Genomic DNA, 24,742 nt, shown 5'->3' with positions numbered 1-24,742 from the left:
CATGCACTGTGATTTATAAATTGTTTCTCAGGCCATAAATTCCCAATATAATTGCACTCCAAGCCCCTTTCCCCTCTCCACACTCTCTTTCTTGCTCCCCCTTCTTTCCCTCTCTGTCTTTCACTCCTTTGCCTCCTGCACTTCCAGGCGCACGCACACACGTGCATGTATGCACACACTCCAGTGGTACGTGGTCCGGCACTAATTGTTTGCAGGAGGGAACTGGTTTAACAAGGCACAAAGTTTAAAAAAATTAGGCAGTACAGAGAGCTATCACTTGTTGTTGCAATTTATGTGTCGCAGGTACGTTGAGTAATGCTTCCAATACCCCTCTCCCTCTCACCCCCAGACTGTCATTGGACAATAAGGAACATTTGTAAATAGTCTAAAGATTGATGATATCCTAAATCAGATAACATGTAGTAATTTAATGCAATTTTGCAGAAGACTGCACTATTTTCTCTCCTACATTTAATTGTCAAATATTTTTAATGTGATTTCCTCTGCTACGAAATGCAATCTCCCCTAGGCATCTCTGCGTAGACTCAAGTATATCTTTTGCAGTTAAAAGGTTATAAAATATAAGCCTGTTTATTTGTTGTGCCTTGAGTTAGGACTCCATATGGAGTGAGGCTTGTCAACAAATCTGCCTTTTAATGAGCTTAAGTTCTGCAGTTTAATCTAAATCGGTTGACATGATTTTTTGTATGTGCTCTATTGATGCCAGTTGTTTTTTGTGGGAGGAGCATGTTGGGGAAGGGGTGAAGTTTGAGTTGGTCTGTATGCTGGGGGGGGGGGGTAGTTTACAGAGTGAGCACAATAAGCTCTTTGTCTTCATTATGCACTCAGCATTTGAGAAAAGGAGGTTCAGACTGTTTCTCTATTTATCTTCAACTGTCTTTAATTGGGCCCTCAAATGTTCATTGGAATAAACGTGTTTCCCTTCAGCATTTCATGTGTCATATGGCAAAAATGCAAATCCTTAAACACATTTTATGGTGAAACAGATTATACTATTGCAAAATGCAGTTACTATCAAAAGTTTGATTTGTTTAAAGTTTTCAAATGTATTTCAGATAGAATAGGCCCTTTTTGGGTTAAAGCAAGTCTTTGTTACCCCTCTTGGCTGCTCGTGGGTTAACAAGCCAAGGCTGTGCATCGAAAACCTGGGTATAGTTTAGACTTCAGTGTTCAGTGTAACCAGATACCGAAATACTGGAAACCATATAAATGACTTGTAATTGACTTTAAGGAGGGTAGCTGCATTTCACCTTTGCAGAAAAACAGAACTCCTAACAGACAGCTTATTACTTGCTCGTGGTCGTAATTATGCGTTGGGTTTTATTTTGACCTACTGTTTTGCCTTGCATCACAATAACTCTCTTATTCTTAAGTATATGTGCATTTCTGTTGAAAACATTAATGCAATTATGTATTTTGAAGTATATTTCTAATTTTAGGAAGTCTTTGTACCTTTTATATTTATGCTATACATGCATTCATGATTAGAATCTGAAGGTGCCTCCCAAAGGTAGTTCTTTTTCCTCTGCAACATTTCTCTTTACTGGATGGTTGTTGAATGCAAAACTTTGTCTCTGTTGCTGTCCCTAAATGGGCCACATTGCCATGGAAACCCCTGGTCTCTGGATGGCTGACCTCTGAACCAGTTCTTTAAGTAGGCAGTGAATGGAGGGAGTAGTGTTATCAATGAGGTCACAATAGTATCCATGGGAACTTGGGGAGCAACTGTCAGTCATGAGTGTTTCCTGTTAAAGCTGAAGCCCAATTCTGTGTGGAAGCCACTGGCTTGATGAAAAGAGCCACTTTAAAGACAGCTAATGTAGGCAGGTCAGCCAGTGCCACTGAAATACTGAAACAAACCACAAACAAGTGCTCCATTGCATTTGGATGATTTAGATTAATTAGATTCATAAGATAAAATTGATGCACTGATATTTTGGCCAATACGGATAGTTGATTATTATATTTAATTCAATTAATAATTAATTTTGTGGCAGATAACTGATATGGTCACTAATAATATAAATCTTTACTGATATGTCTGCTTGGAGGGAAACAATTTTTTTGCAAAGAAAGTACACTATTACTTTTATTAAATTAGTATACAGATTTACACTGATACAGATAGCTGGTAATTCTTTTTATTATGACCGAGATAGCCTGAATGTTGACTTATATTATAATTCTATATTCTTATGTTGTTTTGAAAAGACAGTTTTAACAATGAAATGTAAATCTAGAATTTTTATGCTTCATTTTAATGTACAATAGGAAAAAAAACAGTTACATACTTATGTAACCTGGCATAAAAAAAAATAAAAAAAAAAGTGTACTGTTTGAATGGGGAAAATATGCCCTAAAAGTATTTGCTACCAATACCAGCCCAATTAGCCAAATACAAATATATATATAATATATAACTTAAAATAAGTCAATACCAATATCATCATATATGGTCAGAAATATTGTGCACCCCTATGTTATATTTATTTAATGGACATTTTTTGCTATGGCTGTTCATAAGCATGAAAGTTTGGATCCAGTACCAAAAGCAAAGTTAGCATATGCTGACACTTTGGAACTTAAAGTTCTCCGAACTTCTCAGAACATTGCTGAATTACTTCCTAATGGGATTGGTGGATGAATAGGTGATTTGTTGGCTAAATCACTGCTTATTGTTTCTGTAATAAGATAAGCCTCCTTTTAATGAGCTTCACATCCTCATAGTTTAATTTATGAACTCTGACTTTATTTTGACTTAATGTTTTGCTTATTAACATTTTGTTTTTCTTTTCCCAAGTTTTTTTTTGTTTTTTTTTTTCTGACAGCAGGATTTATGCAGTTTGCAGGGAAGGATTCTCATTCATATTTGGAGGCGGTCAAGAATGCCCGCAAATTAATTTCCAATTAGCACAGATAGGTGTATCGTTTGCCTATAAATTGTTTACTTAATTATTGCAAACTCTCGCAGCTCTAAAATAAACAATAGGCCTGAATGCCAGCCTGCGGTGAGGGTGAGCTTGAAACCACCACCTCTTTATATTTCCCTCCAGCGGCAGTGAAAAGACCAGCAAGAGGTGTCGCTCGCATAAATAAATGAGCCAGGTGATGTCAAGCCTCTCTGGCTGCATCAGGGCACTGCCCTATAGGCATACATACATATAATCCACTGCCTTTGTCTGGCTTAACTGTTCCAATGCTTAGATGGTAATAGACTCCTTTGTGCTCCACGAGCGTTCAGTTCCATTCTAGTGGAGGGTGTGTGTGAGAAATGGGAGGAATCATTGGGGAGAAATGTAGCCATGCTTTGAATGATTGACATTACTTACTTGGCTCCACCCCACTCAGGATTAGTTGTTTTCTGCAAACTCTTGTGGTATGCCATTTAAAATCTCTGGTATCCAAACAAAACCTGCGGTTGTGGCAACACATGTTGCAGCTTTCACATATCCCGTTAAAGGGGTGTCGTCTTATGCGTGTTTTGACTAAAGGCTTCATTTCTACCATTTGATTGTCATGATTGAGTATATTTATGAAATTTTACGTTGTCATAATCCTGTTAAAGATACCCATCATCTTTGCTCGGTGGCGTGGAAAGTATTTAAACAGCGCTTCATTCTTTCTATGTGACCTACGAGCAAAGAGCAAATCAACATCTATCCGACAAGATGGCAGCAAACTCTCTCCAGGCATATTTGTGAAATTAAACTGCATGAACCTGATTAAAGTAGTTAAAATATGTCTCCTGTCATAGCCCTGCCTAAGGCAATGAGTAACACTCATTTTATAATTATTGAATATTCAAGCTCTAGATGTGCTTGTTAATTTTTTAATATCTATATAATTGGCTATGAATATCAAGATATTATATATTTTGAAAAGGTACTGAGTGATAAATCAGCCAGGCTGATCAGCTGATATTTGACCATTTTGAGATTGCCTTACTGTACTGTGTTTGCTTGGCCAAATGAAAGCAATGTCTGTAATTATTTTTACATTATGACATTTTTATATCATATTTATATATTACACTCACTGATCACTTTATTAGGAACACCTGTACACCTACTTATTCATGCGATTATCTAATCAGCCAAGTGTGTGGTAGCAGTGCAGTGCATAAAATCATGCAGATTTGGGTCAGAAGCTTCAGTTAATGTTCACATCAACCATCAGAATGGGGAAAAAATGTGATCTCAGTGATTTCAACCTTGTCACGATTGTCGGTGCCAGACGGGCTGGTTTGAGTATTTGTGTAACTGCTCATCTCCTGGGATTTTTACACACAACAGTTTCTAGAGTTTACTAAGAATGGTGCCAAAAAAAACAACAAAAAAAACATCCAGTGAGCAGCAGTTTTGCAGACGGAAACGCCTTGTTGATAAGAGAGGTAAACGAAGAATGGACAGACTGGTTCGAGCTTACAGAAAGGCTACAGTAACTCAGATAAACACTCTGTACAATTGTAGTGAGCAGAATAGCATCTCAAAATGCACAACACGTCGAATCTTGAGGTGGATGGGCTACAACAGCAGAAGACCACGTTGGGGCCACCACAAGTATATAATTGATAAAATATTGTATTATTTATATAGTATTATAATATATAAGATTATAATATAACTGTCGTATAAAAAATACTGTCTACCTGGCCAGATGGAAGCAATGTTTATATATATATATATATATATATAATGCATACATACATACACACACACACACACACACAGCTCTGGAAAAAATTAAGAGACCACTGCAAAATTATCAGTTTCTCTGGATTTTTTTAAAAATTTGTTTTAATTTTATCCCCTTTTTTCCCAATTTGGAATGCACAATTCCCACTACTTAGTAGGTCCTTGTGGTGGTGCGTTTACTCACCTCTATCCGGGTGGCGGAGGACAAATCTCAGTTGCCTCCGCTTCTGAGACATTCAATACATGCATCTTATCACGTGGCTCGCTGTGCATGACACCGCGGAGACTCACAGCATGGGAGGCTCATGCTACTCTCCGTGATCCACGCACAACTTACCATGCGCCCTATTGAGAGCGAGAACCCCTAATCGCGACCACGAGGAGGTTACCCCATGTCAATAGCACACCCTGGATTCAAACTCGTGACTCCATGGGTGGTAGTCAGCATCAATACACACTGAGCTACCCAGGCCCCCCCTAGTATCTCTGGATTTACTATTTATAGGTATGTGTTTGAGTAAAATGAACATTTTTGTTTTATTCTATACAACATGTATTGACAACATTTCTTCCAAATTCCAAATAAAAATATTGTCCTTTAGAGCATTTATTTGCAGAAAATGACAACTGGTCAGAATAACAAAAAGGATGCAGTGTTTTCAGACCTCGAATAATGCAAAGAAAGCAAGTTCATATTCATTTTTAAACCACACAATACTAATGGTTTAGCTTAGGAAGAGTTCAGAAATCAATATTTGGTGGAATATTCACCGATCCTCCACAAAATTCCACAGTGGGTGCGAGACACTGTGGCTCGAAGGCCTCTCCAGGTTTCCGTCTAACCATTAGGTGACCAGGATCGGTGATGCTTCAGCAAGGCTGGAATCGGGCAGAGTCGTCTTTGTGAAGGACACATGAATCAAGCCACATACAAGGTTATCCTGGAAGCAAACTTGCTTCCTTCTGCTCTGACAATGTTCCCCAACTCTGAGGATTGTTTTTTCCAGCAGGACAATGCTCCATGCCACACAGCCAGGTCAATCAAGGTGTGGATGGAGGAGCACTGGATCAAGACCCTGTCGTGGCCAGCCCAATGTCCAGACCTGAACCTCATTGAAAACCTCTGGAATGTGATCAAGAGGAAGATGGATGGCCACAAGCCATCAATCAAAGCCGAGCTGCTTGAATTTTTGCACCAAGAGTGGCATAAAGTCACCCAACAGCATGCCAAGACGCATGAAAGCTATAAATGAAAATCAGGGTTATTCCACCAAATATTGATTTCTGAACTCTTTCTAAGGTAAAACATTAGTATTGCATTTAAAAATTAATATGAACTCGTTTTCTTTATTCGAGGTCTGAAAACACCTGCATCTTTTTTGTTATTTTGACCAGTTGTCATTTTCTGCAAATAAATGCTCTAAATGACAATATTTTTATTTGGAATTTGGGAAATGTTGTCAGTTCTCTATATAAACCAAAAATGTTAATTTTACTCAAACACATACAAATAAATAGTAAATCCAGAGAAACTGATAATTTTGCTGTGGTCTCTTAATTTTTACCAGATCTGTATATATTAGAGGTTAACCGATAGTGGATTTTGCCGATACCGATAACTAAGGTGGTGGGAAAGGCCGATATCCGATTAGTCAGCCGATAGTTTTTGAAATTGATTTGTAAAATGTTAAAAAAAAATATATATATATATATATATATATATATATATTACTTTACAATGGTGGGCAAAGACAAAGAGTCCAAAATGAATAAAATTCCAGATGCAGTTTTTTGTTCAACCAAAATCCCAGTAATAACTAGACAAAATGAAAATTGAGTGCATAACCCTGGATTTTTAAGTATAAATGAGCCCAAAACACACCAGGGACTCTTATTTTGAAATTATGAAAAAAACTATTGACATAGATTTTTGGCGATAACACATTCATCTAAAAATACATTTAAATATATAAATCTGCCAGCCTGATCTTTAAATATCGGTATCTGTATTTAAAACCCTTATCGGTCGATAAGTTTAAAGTAAAAATGTTTTTCCGCAAGGCCCCTAAAATTTGATGTATTTTTTGAAGGGTTTAAGTTTGCACACCATTTATTTTTTCTTCTCAACAAGAAGTTAATGTTGCATATAGTTAGGCATCTGCTCCTGGAATTATGGCTTTCACATACAAATCCCCAGATCCCAGGGCTGTTTATTTTGGCCAGTCTCTCTTTTGTGTCTCCAAAAAAGCAGGGCACATGTCCCTGCAGCCCGTTAGTGTGTGTATTTTGTGTGGGAAGGCAAAACCGAGATTGTAATTCAAGATAGTATGTGAAGTTTTCAGTCAGGTGGCATGATGGTGGTTATGATGAGGAAAGTAGATTGTATTTTGTCAGTCACCCATTCCCTTTAACTGCAGCTGCAAATACCAGAAACACTTCAAGGCCTCCCCAGAAAAATGAGATGTTCCTCAGAGCGGTTCCTCTCAAGAACCAGTCACAGAGGCCTTCCTGAAAGCTGACCACAGATGTAAAGATGTTCTCTTTGACTGCCTGGCCAAAATGAATGTTGCTCTTAGTTACTCTTAGGGATAGTTCAGCCAAAAATGAAAATTGTCATCACTTACTCACTTTCATGTCATTGCTAGGCTGAACGTTAGCCTCAGTCACCATTCACTTTTGTTGTATGGAAAAACAAATATGAACTAAGTAGTGCATGTGAATGGTCACTGTGACTGACAGTACCTAACATTCTGCGTAACATTTTCATTTTTGGGTGAACTATCCCTTTTATGAACTGTAGTTTGGACAATGGAGTCAGCTTTTGAATGGAAGTGAAAGTGAACTCTACATGCAGATCTTTAATAAATAGTGCAAAGGGTGCAAGGTCTTGGTTCATCCTGCCAGCTGTAAGGAAACTGTACCAGTCACCGCTCATAAACTGCTTTTGTTTTCAACAAATCTGTATTGTAACTTTGGACTTGCGAAATCATACATGTTTCAACTGGTAGAGATTTTAATATAATAGTTTATACCGTGATTTTTTATATATATATATATATATATATCTACAGTTGAAGTCAGAAGTTTACATACACTTAGGTTGAAGTCATTAAATCTAATTTTTTAACCACTCCATCTATTTCATATTAGCAAACTATAGTTTTGGCAAGATGTTTAGGACATTTACTTTGTTCATGACACGAGAAATTGTTCCAACAATTGTTTACAGACAGATTGTTTCACTTTTAATTGACTATATCACAATTCTAGTTGGTCAGAAGCTACTTTGGCCCGCCCTCAAACAAACGTACTTATTGTCGAGGCCAGGATGAGTTGGGCTAGTGTTGTCACCATGTCGAGAAGACACTGTTTTCTTCATTGCAAAATCAAAACCTCTTTTTGTTTGGACTTCCAAAGGCAGACGAATTGAAGAATCAGTGGTTACATTTTATTTTAATTATTTAGCAGTACAACCAATGCCAGATTTTCAAGACGGTTACTCCTGAAAGATGGTGCAGTTCACACTTTGTTGGGACAATCTGGCACTTCAGGATCTCAACCTGTATGTATGTTTGATTATTTGTGGATTTATCTGCTACCGAGAGTTCAAAAACGGAGTTTTGTGTTGTAGCTATGGTGCATAGTGCACCATAGTGCAACCCAGTGCACAGCTGTAGGCCTCTGCTAACCTGCTAGCTAATGTTATTGTGTTGAAATAGTTTTGCTAATCAGCTGTGGGCCCACTTTTACCTACAATTGTGTAAAATTATGCAGATTGTTTGTTATTCTTACTATCATGAATAGTGATCAAGTGTGGAGATGGATTTATTTTTATAAATGGTCATTTTACATCTGCAATCCATGGTAGTGCTCGGCTAACTTGCTATGTAATGTTATTGTTTTGGTAAGTTTTACTATTCAGCTGTGGGCAGCTTTTACTTAAAACTGTGTAACAAAACGGTCAATCTCAAGAGTCTTAAATAATTACAAGCTGTTACTTCTGCTATCCACAGTAGTCCATGGCTAACTTGCTCACTAACTCTCTAGTACACCCAGTAATGTCCAACCAGGAGTAAGCCTCTGTTCTCCATTCATAGCTCGGGCGAAAAAAGTTCAGCTACACCCATTCCAGCAAAAGATGACTAATTTAGATGCACTTTTGCTTTAAGCTTTGTTAGGTTCACAATAATCAACAGTGTACTGGTAAGAAAACTACACAATTAAAACAAGCCACGTGATAAGATGCACGGATTGACTGTCTCACACGCGGAGGCAACTTTTCGTCCTCCGCCACACGGATTGAGGCGAGTCACTACGCCACCACGAGGACCTAGAGTGCATTGGGAATTCCAAATTGGGTAGAAAAGGGGAGAAAAAAAAACTTACCACTGTGAAACGTCCTGCTCAAGTCATGCTAGCGAAGGTGGTTTGGGTCGATCACTTTGTTCTTCCAAACTTTCAATATCGGACTCAAACTGCTACGGCAAAAACAGACGCCACTGTTACCATAGTTACAATAGTGTTTACAGCTGCTCAGGAAGCCTGAAACTCGGTTATGGTAAAGGCCATTACATTTCCGACACACGCTCTACGCGGTTAACCAATCAGAGCAGACTGGGCTTTTCGGAAAGGGGGGCTTTAAAGAGACAGGACCTAAATCAGAGCGTTTGAGCCAGAGGATGAAAATAGGTTTAGCAGAAATGTACAGTATGAGAAATATTGTGTGTTTTTTGAACATCAAAGCATGCAAATGTATTCTTGTAGTTATACATCATTTGTATGATTTACAAGTATTAACATTGAGTTTATATTTGATATGTATAACAAGCGCTAAAATGCTCTCTTTAAAAGAACAGACAGTTCCGCAAGTGTTTACGGTTTGGCGAACATTAACGAGAGAGACGTTTCACGGTTTTTACCTCACCAGTGCAATGTGTGATTAGAATTAGGCTAACGCTTCTTTTTTCTTTTTGATCAACAACTGACTGTAAACAAATCAGACATTATTAAATGAAAATGGAGTGCGTGAATCTCATCTTTGGACACACATTACATGGAACAAAGTCAAAGCAAACTTTACTCGCATAACGTGTATTGACTTGCACAAATATTTATTGTACAAGTTCTCAAATTCAAATCTACAAGCTCTCGAATTTTGCAAAACATTTTACCTTCCAACAGACGCATTATACTGGTCTGTAGCCATGCTGTAAAACCAAGAATGTTGTGAAAACAGTCAGTGGAAAAGTTTATGCAAAATCTGAGTTGACGTGGTTAAATGCAATGTAAATGTAATTATGGCATATCACAACTCAACTAAAGCGATGGTGACATTGCAGTCCACGGCAACTCAGGACCCACTGGAGTCAAATAAGGTAAATTTCCTTTGCGTGCGCGCTCATGAGACAACATACAGTGAAAGGATATCGGTGCTAAAGTTGTTTTTCGCCACTGCACAACTCAATCACTGGCGAGTAAAATCTGAATATTTACTAGCCAGTGGCTAGTAACAGCCATTTTTTAGTTGCATAGCGCAACATTTGGTCACATATGTGAGTGATTTACTCGCAACATAGAGGGCTGTACCATAAAATAAGATTGTGGTCATACCGCCCACCTCTGTGACATATGTTTGGATATCGGTAATATGAAGATTTGTCAGATAAGTCATCTATATTTGTGGTGTCCCTCAAGAAGCATGATAAATTTTGTTTGTGAAAAGAGCTACCGAGGTATATACATCCTCTAAAAGCATATGTCTTCAGCCCCTAAACTCAAGAGCTCAAATACAGCAGGGACAACTCCACAGAAACATCTGATATGGTCTGACTTCTACACAAACCAGATGACTGAACCAGGCAGGGAAGCTCCAACTCCGTGAAAGGGATGAAAAACTCAATTTTATACATTGCTGCTGAAAATCGAATGTGCTAGACATGGGGGCCCAAAGAAGCTGAGAGGCATCAAATTTTGACACGCGCACACAGAGCTATGTGGGTTTTCACAATAAACAGCTCCCTCCGTATAGGAAGTCTATTCATTCATCACTCTGTGACTCCTCCAAACCATTCTTACTCTTAACAGCTTCGCTCTGTGCTCTCCATTCTCTCTCACTGATTTATAGAGGGTAAAATTTGAGACGGAACACTCCATGTCAGGGTTATAGTTTTGTATTTTGTATTAAGTCCTTATTTCTATTTTATTTTCAATTTGACTTTTCAAATAAGTTTCTTTCATTAGTTTTCACTCTTCAACTTTTAAGTTTAGCTTTTAGTTTACTAGTTTCATTTTAGTTTTAGTTTTTTAGTATATTTAGCTTTTTTAGTATTTAGTATTGTAATATATTTTTTGTATTTTACGACTGCTCAAGTTAATGCATTAATGAAACATATTTAACATGTTTTACATTTTTATTTTGTTGTAAAGTCACAAAAATGTATTTTAGTTTAGTTTCTTATGTTTTCATTTAGTTTTTAAGTTTTTGTTAACGATAATAACCTTGCTCCATGAATTCTGCATGACCCCTCTCCCCTCCTGTCTAATGGGACTTCCTCCCAGCTGTTCTTCATACTAACATGCATACATACTGTCCATCCAGCTGGACTTTTACTGTGCTGGGACCTGCAGTCCAAATCATATTTAACTTTCACATCTCACCTCCTCCCCTGGGCCCTGCTGCTTCTGTCTCAGACTCCAAAACTGCCCCAGCTAATTCTCCCAGGTGCTAAACAGTGCTAAGAGTGCATCTCGCAGCTTTCAAATGAATTAAGACAAAGAACAGCTGGACTGGTGGAATCTGTGTCGAGGAAATGGATGATGCATAGGTCAATTTAATCGATTTGTAGTTTAAAACATGAAATATCTTCCATTGACCAGGCAAATTCCATTTTTAATACAGTGCAAACTAAGTCTGGACTGGAGGAAGAAAATCTCCACAAAAGTGGTTTTGTTTTTTGTTTTGTTTCATTTTTGTTTTGTCTGATTGAGAGATACTTTTACTACAGATAGCATCACTATATCCAAATAGAGCTCTTAAAAGAAAAATGGAGTGTGTTTTTGTTTATACAAAGGCATGTAGACCACATATTGAATGTGTTGGGTTGTTTTTGACTTTCCTTTCTGTGTTCTTTGCAGTATCTACAGATGAAATGGCCCCTTCTTGACGTTCCTGGAACAGCGGCCCTCAAAGACCCCAGATCACCCACACCAGGGCACTTAGTAAGTTCGCCGGCAAAAATTACATCATTTTGTAATCAAAAAGGTGTTTCAGCTGTGAACTTGCTTTTTTGTCTACCCGTTGGTGTAACAAATGTTTTGAAGGCAAAGATTTTAGGATTAACTTTAAAATATAAAACAGCTTGCAACTTCTTTTGACCAACAGGAAGCAAAACTCACCCCTGTGCCCACACAAGCATGACTAGCTTTTAGCTGAAGCCCGGCTTAGAATTAGGGCTTAAGCTTGTCGTTGTAAGTATCAACAAGCAACAGACTTATTTGCACACCCCTCCACCCCCTCGGGCCACTCATGCGACCCAACTTTTGACATGCTTCACCCTAAACAGACACCATGGCGGAGAACTTCAGGAATGCTCGCTCCAAATGGCAGCTAATCCATTCCGGAGACACGTTTTTTTCCCCCTCCAAACATGGAGGTTGTCCGCTCAAAACGATTTAGCCTATGCCACAGCGACAAAGTGATCACTGACTGTGGTCTGGGCTGGAAGATTAGAGCGTTTGCTCAAGAGATTCCCAAACAGACATTTGGGTCTGTTTATTCTAAACGAGAATACAATTTAAAGTTCTCAGGCCAAGATTACGATGACCTGACAATGCGACTCTGTACACAGTGGACCACAAACCAGTATACTGGACCCTCTGAGAGTTGGAATTAAGCAGGGCCTTTGTGATATGATATTGATTGTGAGGTAAAATATTGCAATACTTTGAAATATAGTTTTTTTCCCACCCCAATCTCTACCAAGCACTGGCATTTTGTCTTATTTACTTGACATGTGTTTCATAAAGAACCTGTTATCATGGTGTGGGACTCCAGACAGACTGAAAATGTGCAACGGGGGAATTTCAATCCAATTGTACAGAGATGAGTTGACAATTGAAGCCTGTTGATGCTGACTTTGCGTTAACACTCAGCGTTGTGTTGTCCGCACAGAAAGCCAAAACACTGAATTGTACTGTTTAGGAAAACAGACTTTGCCTCCTCATTAGATGTTGGCATCGGGGATGCATTTCTGGTATGCAGATTCGACAAATCTCTTGTGATTGAAGGATTAGTTAGAGTTGGTAAATAATTTAGTTGACATGCTCAAGGGTTTATTGTGTTCTTAATGAATAGCTGGGGCTGCTAAGATAACACAAGACTGCCGGGAGGGTGTGAGTGACCTGTGGACACCATTTTTGTGGCTGCACAGATTGGGTCCAGAAGGCACACATGCTAATAAGGGAAGCCAGCATGGTCAAAAAGACTCAATTATTCAGGAACCAGATTTGTTTAGCATTCCGTTGGCATTCCTCTGAGTGCATGTGTGTGTGATATGGCAGAACTGGGCCCACCTATTCACACTGCCTTCTATACAATGCATTCGGACCCAGGCCGCATGAATAATGCATCAAACCAGAACAGAGGGGCAGGTGATGAGTGAGGCATTGTGGGAACTTCAGCCTTGTCAACTCCACTGTGAGCTCTGTGTGTGTGTCTTGGTCAAAATCTGTGCAGTCGGGGGCCTGGGTAGCTCAGTGGTAAAAGACGCTGGCTACCACCCCTGGAGTTCGCTCGTTCGTATCCCAGGGCGTGCTGAGTGACTCCAGCCAGGTCTCCTAAGCAACCAAATCGGCCCAGTTGCTAGGGAGTGTAGAGTCACATGGGGTAACCTCCTCGTGGTCGCTATAATGTGGTTCGTTCTCGGTGGGGCGCATGGTGAGTTGAGTGCGGATGCCGCGGTGGATGGCGTGAAGCCTCCACACATGCTATGTCTCCGTGGCGACACGCTCAACAAGCCACGTGATAAGATGCATGGGTTGATGGTCTCAGACGCGGAGGCAACTGGGATTCATCCTCCGCCACCCGGATTGAGGCGAATCACTACACGACCACAAGGACTTAAAAGCGCACTGGAATTGGGCATTCCAAATTGGGTGAAAGGGGGGGCGGGAAATCCACAAAAATAAAATCTGTGCAATCTGTCCCTTTCCTGTGGCAATACATGGTTCATGTATCAAATTTAAATACCATGGTACTTCACTATATACCATGGTACAGTATACTCACCACATTCATACAGTATACACCACCACATGTTGTAAGGAGAAGAACACCATGGTGGTGTTCAAAAACCATGGGAATGGATTAGGCTTTCTGTATTTTTATGGTAAAATCATGGTACTTCTATATACAGTATACTATGGTAAAGTCTGAATAAGTCTAAATAACCACATTTAGATATACCATGGTACTGTAAAGAGAATTTAGTCCCCTAGACTCCTAAAATAATTTTTCCTAAACTTCTTCCAGAAGTAGATTAGCAATGTCTTGTTGCCACTCAAATTGGCAACAAAAAAGCATTAGTTGGAGTTTTTAAGTGCACGCTTAGTCTTTTATCTTATCCGAAGTCAACATTAGAGGCAGCAATGCTAGCCACCACCTTAGCTGTAGTCATATCTCAATGGCATGCTTACAAGTAGTCAGAGGACTGATTGTTTTAAATAATTATTATAAATTGATTACAGCATTCCGAGCATCTTTATCCACTTACATTGTTCTTCTGAGGAATGCAGTTATAAATGGTCACCCAATGATTCTGCCATGAATTTTAGGATTTGAAACCGTATTGTCTTTAACAGACATTAATGAGTCTACCAGCCATTTTAAAATTTTCAAAAATCTGATTACAAATGGCAATTTTGTTTAAATTGCCCACTAATGACATTAACAATTGATGGTTCTTAGTGAAAGGCATTATGTTTCTGCTGATGTGGAAAAATGGACGTCATGTGATTTGTAACCGTTATGGCCTCTATTTACCATATCTGGTAAATTACAAAACTTTTGCATAAAATGACAACAGAGCACTTGAATAATTAATTGTAATAATAATATTCCCAATATGTTAAGCTACAAGAATTTGTGGTTCTAATGGAGATGCTTAAATCAAATTTAAAGCCATGTGCTTTCCTGGAGATTAGCGTACCCCTGTAGATGTTGATTGTGCCCATTGTAAGTGACGCATGAATCTCTCTGCTTGTTTTGGCTTGTCCTCTCCACTGAACTATTTTATTATCCTGCATTTGAATCTGTTTTTAGCCTCTCATTCTTCCGGTGCTAAGGCGATTCATTGTGTCTTGATCCCCGCTTGCTCAAACGCCTGTTTGCTCAGTAACTCAAGTTAGAGATGTAGGAGGTGAAGCCAAAAGAAAAAAAAAACAGCAGGCCACATTTGGTTCTTGCTCCACAATGTGCTTGTTTTAGCAGAGCTCCAGTTTTAACAGCTCTATGTGGTGGCACTAGAAGTCCTCTTTTGTGAGTGGAGTGCACCTCGGCCGTGCAGGCGGAGCAGAGCAAAAGATTTATCAACAGGTGTAGAGCGTTTACTGTGCACTTTTTTTTTTTTATCAGCATACATACAATTTCGTCTTTTGTCATTTTCAAATGTCTGGGACCAAGGATCGTCACGCCAAAGAACTCTTAGAAATCTTACGTTACAACCTTTGACTGACTTTGTTTCAACTTTAGTTTAATGTCTTGAGCGTCTTTATTAAGGTCGCCATTGAATGAAGTGCTGTACTAGCTCCATTGGTAAATATGTACTTGAGAACTCTTGAGTCAATGTAGTTTAAGCGTGATACAAAAGGTGAAACATTGTTTACACAGTGACTCACTTTTTCTGTTTGGAGAGCTGTTTTTTGACTGTCATGCTGGTCAGGTGTCTTCTCCTCCTACGAGCCAATTTACAAAAGTGGATTTAAGAGATTTAAACTTCGCCCTTGACGAACTGCAGGACTTGTTTGAACAAAAGAATGACCTGTCTTAAAATGGTGCATAATGACAGACAAACAACATGAAGAAGAGCCTAGCTCTGCCATCTAAAGGTGGACTCTTTAGTTTTTCAACCAGAACAGTTTTCTGAGAGAGTGCCATTGTTGCCATGTCATTGTTGTTTTTCTTCCATGCTAATGCTACCGAACCCAGTGACTCAGCTGAGCCTGCATATTTTGCCAACACTCACCATGCTGTGGCCTTACTGTTTTTTTCCCACGCAGTCCTTGATGTAAGCTTTTATTTATGGAATTGAGCCCCCTAGACACCATTTCTTAAATGTTAATCTGGTGGACACTTCCAATGCTCTGGCTGTAAAGAGCCCACTCATTCTGAGAGATAATGCAAAAAACTGGAGGACTCGTCCCAAGTGTTGATCTGAATTATTGAGATGCTTGGAGTCAGCAGGCCCCATTGGGGGCAGAGGGGGGTGGGGTACCCAGTCTGGCGGCAGTCTGCGCTTGGGTTGTTGGTGTCAGAGGTGAAACGGCCGGCGTGTTGACACAGCAGGGATTCTTGGCAATAGGAGAGCAAGCGAGACAGGGGGAAGTCCAAGCACTCTTTGCACAGAGATTCAGAAGTCCTTAGTATCATGGTGGACAAGGAACATTGTATAGTAGCTGTGAAAGTTATTATCTGCCTTTCTTTCACAATCTTCCCAAGAACAATCCCTTGATACACCTTTGATACATCTCTGAAAGTCTCGCTGGGTTTACATTAGTCAATGGCTCACTTTGCTTTGGCAAATAGAATGCAAAATTATGTACAAATAAACACAGCCAGCCAGACAGATAGAGGAAAAGAGAGCACAGTAAGAGGCAAAGGATAGCGAGGCAACCCAGAGATCTGCTTATGTTTGGACTGTGGGAAACGAGAGCCAGCCGTGTCTCAATGCAGGCCTTGTTCGTATTCATGGAGCGCTGGTTGGAGCAGAGGTCAAACCCACTGCCTACGTAGAGGTGGGGGGAAGGTTAGCATGGAGAAAACAAGACTGCATTCTCCACTTTCGCTCCCTTGTGACGTGCTGAGCCAACAAGTAGCCCATTCAATCCACGGCTCACCACCTTACATTGGCTTATGTACACATCACAGCAGTGCTGCTTCTAGTATTATTATAGTGCTGCTGCTGTATTTATGTAGCTAGTTCTGGATGTATGCAAGTAAATTATATGCTAATATTAGTTGGTCATTTTTTGCCAGAAACATTACACAAGAGCCCAAACTCAGACACAAATGCTTTGCCAACCTGTTCCAAGTGCCCAATCCCTTTGCACATACTTGATGTGCGTTATTTTGTTAATGAGGCGGTAATGTCCCTCAGTACTCAAAGGGGCAATAGAGTTACCTTTAAATGTCTGTGATGTTAAACCTGATGTGACATTATTTGGGTAGCTAGCTGACTGTAAAAGACGTCAGCTATTTGTGTCTAGAAGGTAACCCCGTCTGGCTGGGGAAAGTCTTGCGAAAGTCGCATGCAACATTCATACTCTGTGTTTATTTGGAGTCCCACAGAAACCCTACACCTACCCTTAAACCTAACCCTTAACTTAACCCTATCCCTAAATTAACCCCAACAGCAATGAGACTCAGAACACTTTCCCAGCCGGATGGTTACCTTCTAGACACAGCCACAGTTTACGGTAATGTCCGCCATATCAACCTTTGTGGTGACGATGAGAATACAACAAATACTTGTGTTGCATTATGGATTGCATTCTCAGATATTTGTTTGCGGTTGGTATTGCCCACAATAGAGGAGACTTTTCTAACAACACTCCTTACAAGGTCATCCGGTTTTGACTCAAAAGCAGTGTCTCCCTGTAAAAAACCAAAGGTAGCACTGAGATTTCCAAATTTGTGCTTTTGTAACACTCTAAATACATATTCCTAATCTGTTGAGCATTGAAGGGATTGCTACAACAGGTGCTGCATTTGGCCGCCTGCTTAACCCTGGAGGTGTTGCACCTGCGTCACTGGCACTTCCCTTCTGCCCACCCTAGCAACATTTATGGCAAGTGGCAGCAAGTAACAATGTAACAAGGCAGAAGAACGTTTCCCTAATTCATGCAGAGTGGTTGCTGGTGTGCTAAATGAGAGGAACGCTGCTTGCTAGGGGCGTTAGGTGTGATTTCTCCCACCCACCATACAGCCGGTCAAATGCCCAACTGGTGTTTATTTTCCTTTAGGAGAAGTAGGGGAAAGTAAACACTGCAGCCGAGACCTTTTGTTCTTTAAAACACTCTGGCGCCGCTCTTAAATAATGAGGTTTAATGGCTAGTTCTTTTCTTTTTGGTTGTGTTTTTGGTTGTTTAAACATGCATATTTATCTTTTTTTTTTTCTTCCTCCCCACCTCTTTCTTTCTCTTGTTCTGATTCTCAGTCCAACAAGGTGCCTGTGGTACAACACCCCCATCACGTTCACCCCCTCACACCCTTGATCACATACAGCAATGAACACTTCTCCCCCGGGACGCCCCCTTCTCACCTTTCGCCAGAGATTCTCGACCCAAAGACAGGTAAGCTCCACTGCCTGGGTTTAGCTATCTGAGACACCATAACTCTTCTGTTATCAGTTTAAAGGAAAAATAATTGGAATCCAAAAAAGCTGAGTCACTACTTGTTAAGATAGGGTTCACTGCAATAATGTGTGCATGCAAGTAGGTGGTGTGGAATTTCTGCACCACTAGTGGCAGCAAATGGAATTGCAATCTGTTTGAGCAGCTCGACTAGGCTTGACATAACAACATTGGCTTAACCAACGGCACGAGTTTGGGGCGGGACTACCTGTTTGTCCATGCAATGAAAGATGGGACAAGTGTGTTAAACTTCGTAATTCTTTTTTTCAACTCTGTTTGATGCCACATGTGGTGCCAGAATTTCGCAATTCACCTTTGACTTTCTTGTTACTGAGGAGGCTTTGGTTTACCTTATCGGTACTTATTTCATCAGGCATACCAAGGACCCCCCACCCATCAGAGCTGTCCCCATATTACCCTCTTTCTCCTGGGGCAGTTGGACAGATTCCTCACCCTCTAGGATGGCTTGTTCCTCAGTAAGTCTGCCTCTAGTCTGAACCCTGTGCTCTTGAAATACATAATTACAACCTTTTATTTTTTACAGTGCAAATGATGTAATCAAGTTGTAGCTATTTTTAGAACTTCTTCACACCCTAGCAAAAATAGCATCTGTTTGTCCAGTGCAGTTCTTTGATTTTGCTGTAGCAAGTTGTTTGAGTATTCTGTTGCTAATGGAATATATTTTTATCTTCAGGCAAGGACAACATATGTACTCCATCCCTCCCGGAGGCTTCAGACACCCCTACCCTGCACTCGCCATGAATGCCTCCATGTCTAGGTATGTAACAGCAAACAGGACCTTGTTTTCTGCTTGAATATGGTTATTTAAAGTTAAACCTGCATTTATTATTACACATGCTATGCAGACAGCATGATCTCATAATCTCCCCCTAGAACAAGAAGCTACTAATATATTTTTGCTCAATAATTAGGCATCAGCATTTTTCTCATTCTTAACCCTATTGGATGTTTCTAAAAGGATATCTTTTTGAAGTGGTTTATCTCATTCAGATCGGTAATGCTTTCTCTCGCTTTAGAAAAAAACAAAGCAAACAAAAACAAAGATGTTGTGTATGACTTGCGAAGTAATTTACAGAAAACAAGAAAAAAAAAACGAGTTACCAAATTAAACCAAAGTTGAGGATGATAACTTCTAAACTTCAAATTTAACAATTGTTTCAGTAGTTCAGCTTGAATGTGATGGGGAAATAATCGTGATATGCAAAAGTCACATGGTTAAATACATGGAGTTTTATTTATGCCACTAGTGCTTTCACAGTTGGTTTATGACTGAGCTCCTTTTGTTTCTGTAACAGGAGAAAGAACAGTTTCTGCTTGCGTTTATTTTGTGGCACAGTGAAATTCTGAAGTCTAGTGGAAATATGCGTTTAACTAGAGTGTGCAAATCACAGATTGGAATGCAGTGTTTTTTTCTCATCTCAACAATGCTGCTATTGTATAAGCTGTTATAATTTTTTGCAAGCCCTGACTGCAGAATTTTCCAGATTCGGCTGCTAGGTTGAACAGAGACCAATTAACAGCTTCATATATTTAGAGATTGTCAACGGTTACTTTGCCTGTCTGTCTGTCTTTTGCAAAAGAAGTACCATGGTAGTACATGTTCTTATGGAATTAATTGAAGTAACTTGGAGTGCCACATAAATACAGTGTTATATAAATATGGTACCATAGTTCCATATATCAAAGTGCCATGGTATTACCATATTTTACCACTGTACAGTGGTACAAAAAACATTTTGTAAGGGATCTGTCCTGTCTGTGTAAAGTACCATGGCATTATAATTGTTTTGTTTTTGGCATGTATCGTGATAATGCAATGATATTCTTAGAATTACCTTGGTGTACCATAAATAACATGTTGTACGTATATGATTTGTTCTGTACCATGGTATCGATTTGTCTGTGTATCGGTCTGCCTTAATTTTGGGTATTTGAGTATCACTGACTATAAATCTCTCTCTTTCTCTCTCTAGTCTGGTATCCAGTCGTTTTTCTCCTCACATGGTGCCTCATCCTCCTCACGGCCTGCACCACACGGGCATCCCTCACCCCGCCATTGTGTCTCCTGCCATCAAACAGGAGCCCAGCGGTGACAACAGCAGCAATTCAGCACATGGGTCAGTCTCTCGTCTCCTTTACTATTTACACAGTACTGTTTACACCTCCATTACTCTCTGTCAGTCATTTCTCTGTTGTTCTCTTACTCACGCTGTCTTTGAATCCATTTGTTACCCCATACAGAAAGCCCTCAGTGCCTATGAAGAAAGAGGAAGAGAGGAAACCTCACATCAAGAAGCCCCTAAATGCCTTCATGCTCTACATGAAAGAAATGAGGGCCAAAGTTGTTGCCGAATGCACGCTGAAAGAGAGCGCAGCCATTAACCAGATCCTGGGCAGGAGGGTGAGAGCTTGCGACTCCATTATGCCAAGATGCATTAGTGTGTTTCTATTCATCTCGTCTTAAAGGGATAGTTCACCCAAAAATGAAAGTTCTGACATTATTTACTCACCCTCATGTTGTTTCAAACCCATATGCTGTTGTTGTTGTTTTTTCTGAGAAACACAAAAGAGAAACATTTTAAGAATGTACTGGTCCTTTTTACTCTGTGCAGTTACAATAAATGAACACTGAAGATTTCAAGCTTCAAAAAGAATGCCAAGGCACCATCCTTGGGCACTATATTCCAAGTCCTCTAATGCCACACGATTTGTTTGTGTAAGGAAAAGACCAAAATGCAAGTAATTTAATCTTGGCCTGAAAGTCTAGCCCACGTTTGCATTCAGAATTTAAAAAAGGTGAACTGCATTCAGATACTGCTCGTATGAGGAGTTGGCATGCCATTTTTAACTAAGATGCAGACACTAATCACATGCTTTGGTGGAGGAATATCGCGACTAACGAATTTCGGTCTATTCCTAGCACAAAACTATGAAGACTTGGAATATAGCGTACAAGTCATTCAGGCTACTTTTATGGAACTTTCAGGGGCCTTTTTACAGCATGACAGCCCTGGTCGCTATGAACTATGATTGTATGGCAAGAGTTTATGGGTTTAAAACAACATGAAGGTGAGTAAATAATTGCAATTTTCATTTTGGATTAACTATTAACGGATGATTCAAATGAGTGAAATTTGATATACTTCTGTTCCGCAGTGGCACTCTCTTTCACGTGAGGAACAGGCCAAATATTACGAACTTGCCAGGAAAGAACGACAGCTGCATTCTCAGCTTTATCCAGGCTGGTCCGCGCGAGATAACTACGTATGTTGACTGCAGAGTTGCACTTAAAATCATGATGTGTTCAGCTTTATTGTTTTTGGCTGTGTGAGGAGTTTGCTTAATCAAACTTCTAATTTTGTCCAAATCATGTCTCTCCACAGGGAAAGAGGAAGAAACGGAAGAGAGACATTAAACCTGACTCCCCACCAGAGAGTAGGTGTCACTGACCATCTGTATTTCTCTCTCTCTCTCTCTCTCTCTCTCTCTGTATGCGTCATCTTTCGCTGGAGTTTTATGCTGTGGTCTGATCACTCAACTCACAGATCATGTTCGTTTGTTTTATTTTGTCAGTAGGAGTTAGATGATGAAAGTTTTGGCTCTTGTCTTTATAACCTGAATTTTCTTAAAGGAATAATTCACCCAGAAATGTAAATGAATATTCTGTAATCATTTACTCATTATTTTCTTGCGTGGAACTCAAAAGGGGACGTTTTGATGAAAGTTAATGCTGCTCTTTTCCTTACAACAAATGTACACCAAAAAAAAGACAAATTGTTTTTTTATTTTGTATTATTTAAATCATTATTCACAGAAAATCTTGCTCTCCCTGTAGCACTCAAATCTTTTTTGCGCTTCGCACATGAAGACGTGTTGCACCAGGTTTGACATCAGTGATGCCAAATGGCATTGATTTTCACATGTCACCTATATACGCAAGCACTAGTGAGATTTACATTTTGGTTTGTTATTGAACAAAGCTAACATATGGCTTTAGAAGACTTCAGTAAGAATATAGCTCACAAGTTTAATGGACTACTTTTATGGAGCTCGAAACATGTAGAACAGAGATTTTATCACACTAATATCATGTTAACATGTATAATGTTTTCGTCTTGTGGCTTTACTTCCATTGTGAGTACCTTATTGTAATTTTACTGCACTGCGACTGGTTTTTGCTTCTTTTTTTTTATGAAACAACGGATGAGTCTAAATTATTTTCTGTGGTAATGCTGTCTAATGAGCTTAATTTGTATTGAACATGGAGTATACCTTTTAAGTTTATTTTTACTTTTCCATCCTGTTCCGCATGCAGCATTTTAAAAGTTTCTTAAAAAAAATTCTATTTGCAGGTCATTTCTCACCCCAACCCAAGAAGCAGTGCATCCAGTACCTGCCATCTGAGAAAATGTGTGACAGCCCTACCTCCTCTCACGGCAGCATGCTGGATTCGCCTGCGACACCCTCCGCTGCCCTGGCATCTCCGGCGGCCCCTGCGGCCACTCACTCTGAGCAGGCACAGCCGCTGTCCCTCACGACCAAACCAGAGGGGCGAGCACACTATCCCCACTTCCCCCTGCCAGGGAAACCCTCGGGTTCAAGCTCCACTTCCAATTTCTCTTCCTCGCCCACTTCAACCACCTCGGTTTCCGCCCATCCAAGCATGTCTCTCCACAGCCAGTCGGCAGCCCTCCTCTCCCGCCCCATCCCCTTCACCTCTCTGCCCCCGTCTCTGCTGTCCCCATCTTCGCCTTTCCACCAGGCAGCCCTACATTCCCGTCATGCCTTGCTTCAGACACAACCACTCTCCCTGGTCACCAAATCAGTGGAGTGAATGGAATAAAACGACAAAATAAACTTTTTACAGCTGTATATTGCTTTTTTTTTTTTTTTTTTTTTTTTTTTTTAACCTTTTTATAGATGCTAGTCCACGTTTTTAAGATATAATGAAAAGGAAAAATTATTGGTCAATATTTGACCACCCCTCTATTTTGCTTTTCTCTTTAAAACAAGTGTATTTTTTTTGTAAATTACCTTACGGTTACCTTTTCCAACGTGATTCTCCAATGTTGCTACTTGTATAAAAAACAAATGTATAAAAGTTTCATTTTTTTAAGACAAACTTGACAAAATACAATTTGTAGTTTTAGTTCAATTCAGTCTAATGGTAGTTAGGAGTTTACTCTTCATTACTGGTTTGTTTCTTTCTTTTGTTTTTTTATTCCTTCTTGCTTTTGGTACCATCTCACCCTTTTCCTAACCCTGTGTGTGTGACTCTCCTAAGACTCCATAGCTAATAAACATCAAGTTATTTCTAAAGGCTGCATTGTCTTTTTGGTGGACACTAAATAATGCAACATAGATCCTCTGAATAGAAGCAGTATCAGACATGCTGACAACGTTCATTTATCTAATTGGGAGTCACGATGTGGTATCTGTAAAATGCAAGAACTCATGATTTGCAGGAACTAAATTATATAATCCATTGTTGCATGAAAGTCGGAAACTCTTATTTATGATGTTAATCTGTCATTAATCATGTTGCAAAAATACTCTTGGAGAGCAGCCTAAAGTAATAGTTCACCCAAAAATGAAAATTCTCTCAAGATTTACTCACACTCATGCCATCCCAGATGTGTATGACTTTTTTTTTCTTCTGTAGAACACAAGCAAAGATTTGGAACATAGGAAGTGTAATCGAGCTTGAAGATTTTCAGTGAAAAAGGACGTATGTTTTTACTTTTAAGCTGCCTTTATGTGCTTTTTTGCGTTTCAAACTTTTGGTCACCATTCACTTGCATTGTATGTACCTACAGGTCTGAAATATTCTCATAAAATTTTCATTTGGGTTCGGCAAAAGAAAGTAAGTTTCCTAACATCATAGTATTCCAATCTGTGCGGTTTTCAAAACGCTCAGTTTTTGGTGGAGGAAAACAGCATTCTAGTGTGCATAACAGGCGTAAATGTAACTAAAACAATGTGTTATCAAATTGAAACATATTTGTGTGGACGTAGCCTAAGAAAATTATAAAACAGATAGTTCCAGTCCTGGATGCTGATTGATCGATGCAGCGTTCCAGACTTGCTATTATATGCGACACACTAAAATCCAATTTTGTGTGGAAATGTATTAACTCTTGGTGGCTCGATACGATAATGAGTCAAAGAGACGTAAAAAAAAAAAAAAAAGAAGAAAAAAAGGCTGATTATAATTTGGGTTCATTTGTCACACTGGAATCTGAAGGTTAAGTGCACTGATTTGTGGAATACGTTTACTTTATTCTGTGCTGTATGCTGTTGTAAACTGCACTTGTTAGCAGTTGTAGCATGGCAAATGTGAATAATGTGCACAGTATGCATAATGCAGAAATAGTACGAGT

At 39.5% G+C, this 24,742-nt stretch overlaps 1 protein-coding gene across 1 annotated transcript in view; it reads left to right on the top strand.

Moving 5' to 3' along the window:
• Positions 1-23,860, top strand: part of tcf7l1a (transcription factor 7 like 1a) — a 41,896-nt gene extending 18,036 nt beyond the window's left edge. Inside the window, exons 4-12 of the mRNA XM_051686092.1 lie at positions 11,850-11,933; positions 18,146-18,281; positions 18,715-18,817; positions 19,036-19,119; positions 20,336-20,479; positions 20,604-20,763; positions 21,519-21,626; positions 21,746-21,797; positions 22,715-23,860. Coding sequence (XP_051542052.1) covers positions 11,850-11,933; positions 18,146-18,281; positions 18,715-18,817; positions 19,036-19,119; positions 20,336-20,479; positions 20,604-20,763; positions 21,519-21,626; positions 21,746-21,797; positions 22,715-23,196 — 1,353 coding nt within the window. The 3' untranslated portion in view covers positions 23,197-23,860. The remainder of the gene's footprint in view (positions 1-11,849; positions 11,934-18,145; positions 18,282-18,714; positions 18,818-19,035; positions 19,120-20,335; positions 20,480-20,603; positions 20,764-21,518; positions 21,627-21,745; positions 21,798-22,714) is intronic.
• The last annotated feature ends 882 nt before the right edge of the window (positions 23,861-24,742 follow it).

This window comes from Myxocyprinus asiaticus, chromosome 43, assembly GCF_019703515.2.
Source record: "Myxocyprinus asiaticus isolate MX2 ecotype Aquarium Trade chromosome 43, UBuf_Myxa_2, whole genome shotgun sequence".
Classification (NCBI taxonomy): Eukaryota; Metazoa; Chordata; class Actinopteri; order Cypriniformes; family Catostomidae; genus Myxocyprinus; species Myxocyprinus asiaticus.
This window is presented reverse-complemented; position numbering and strand designations above follow the sequence as displayed.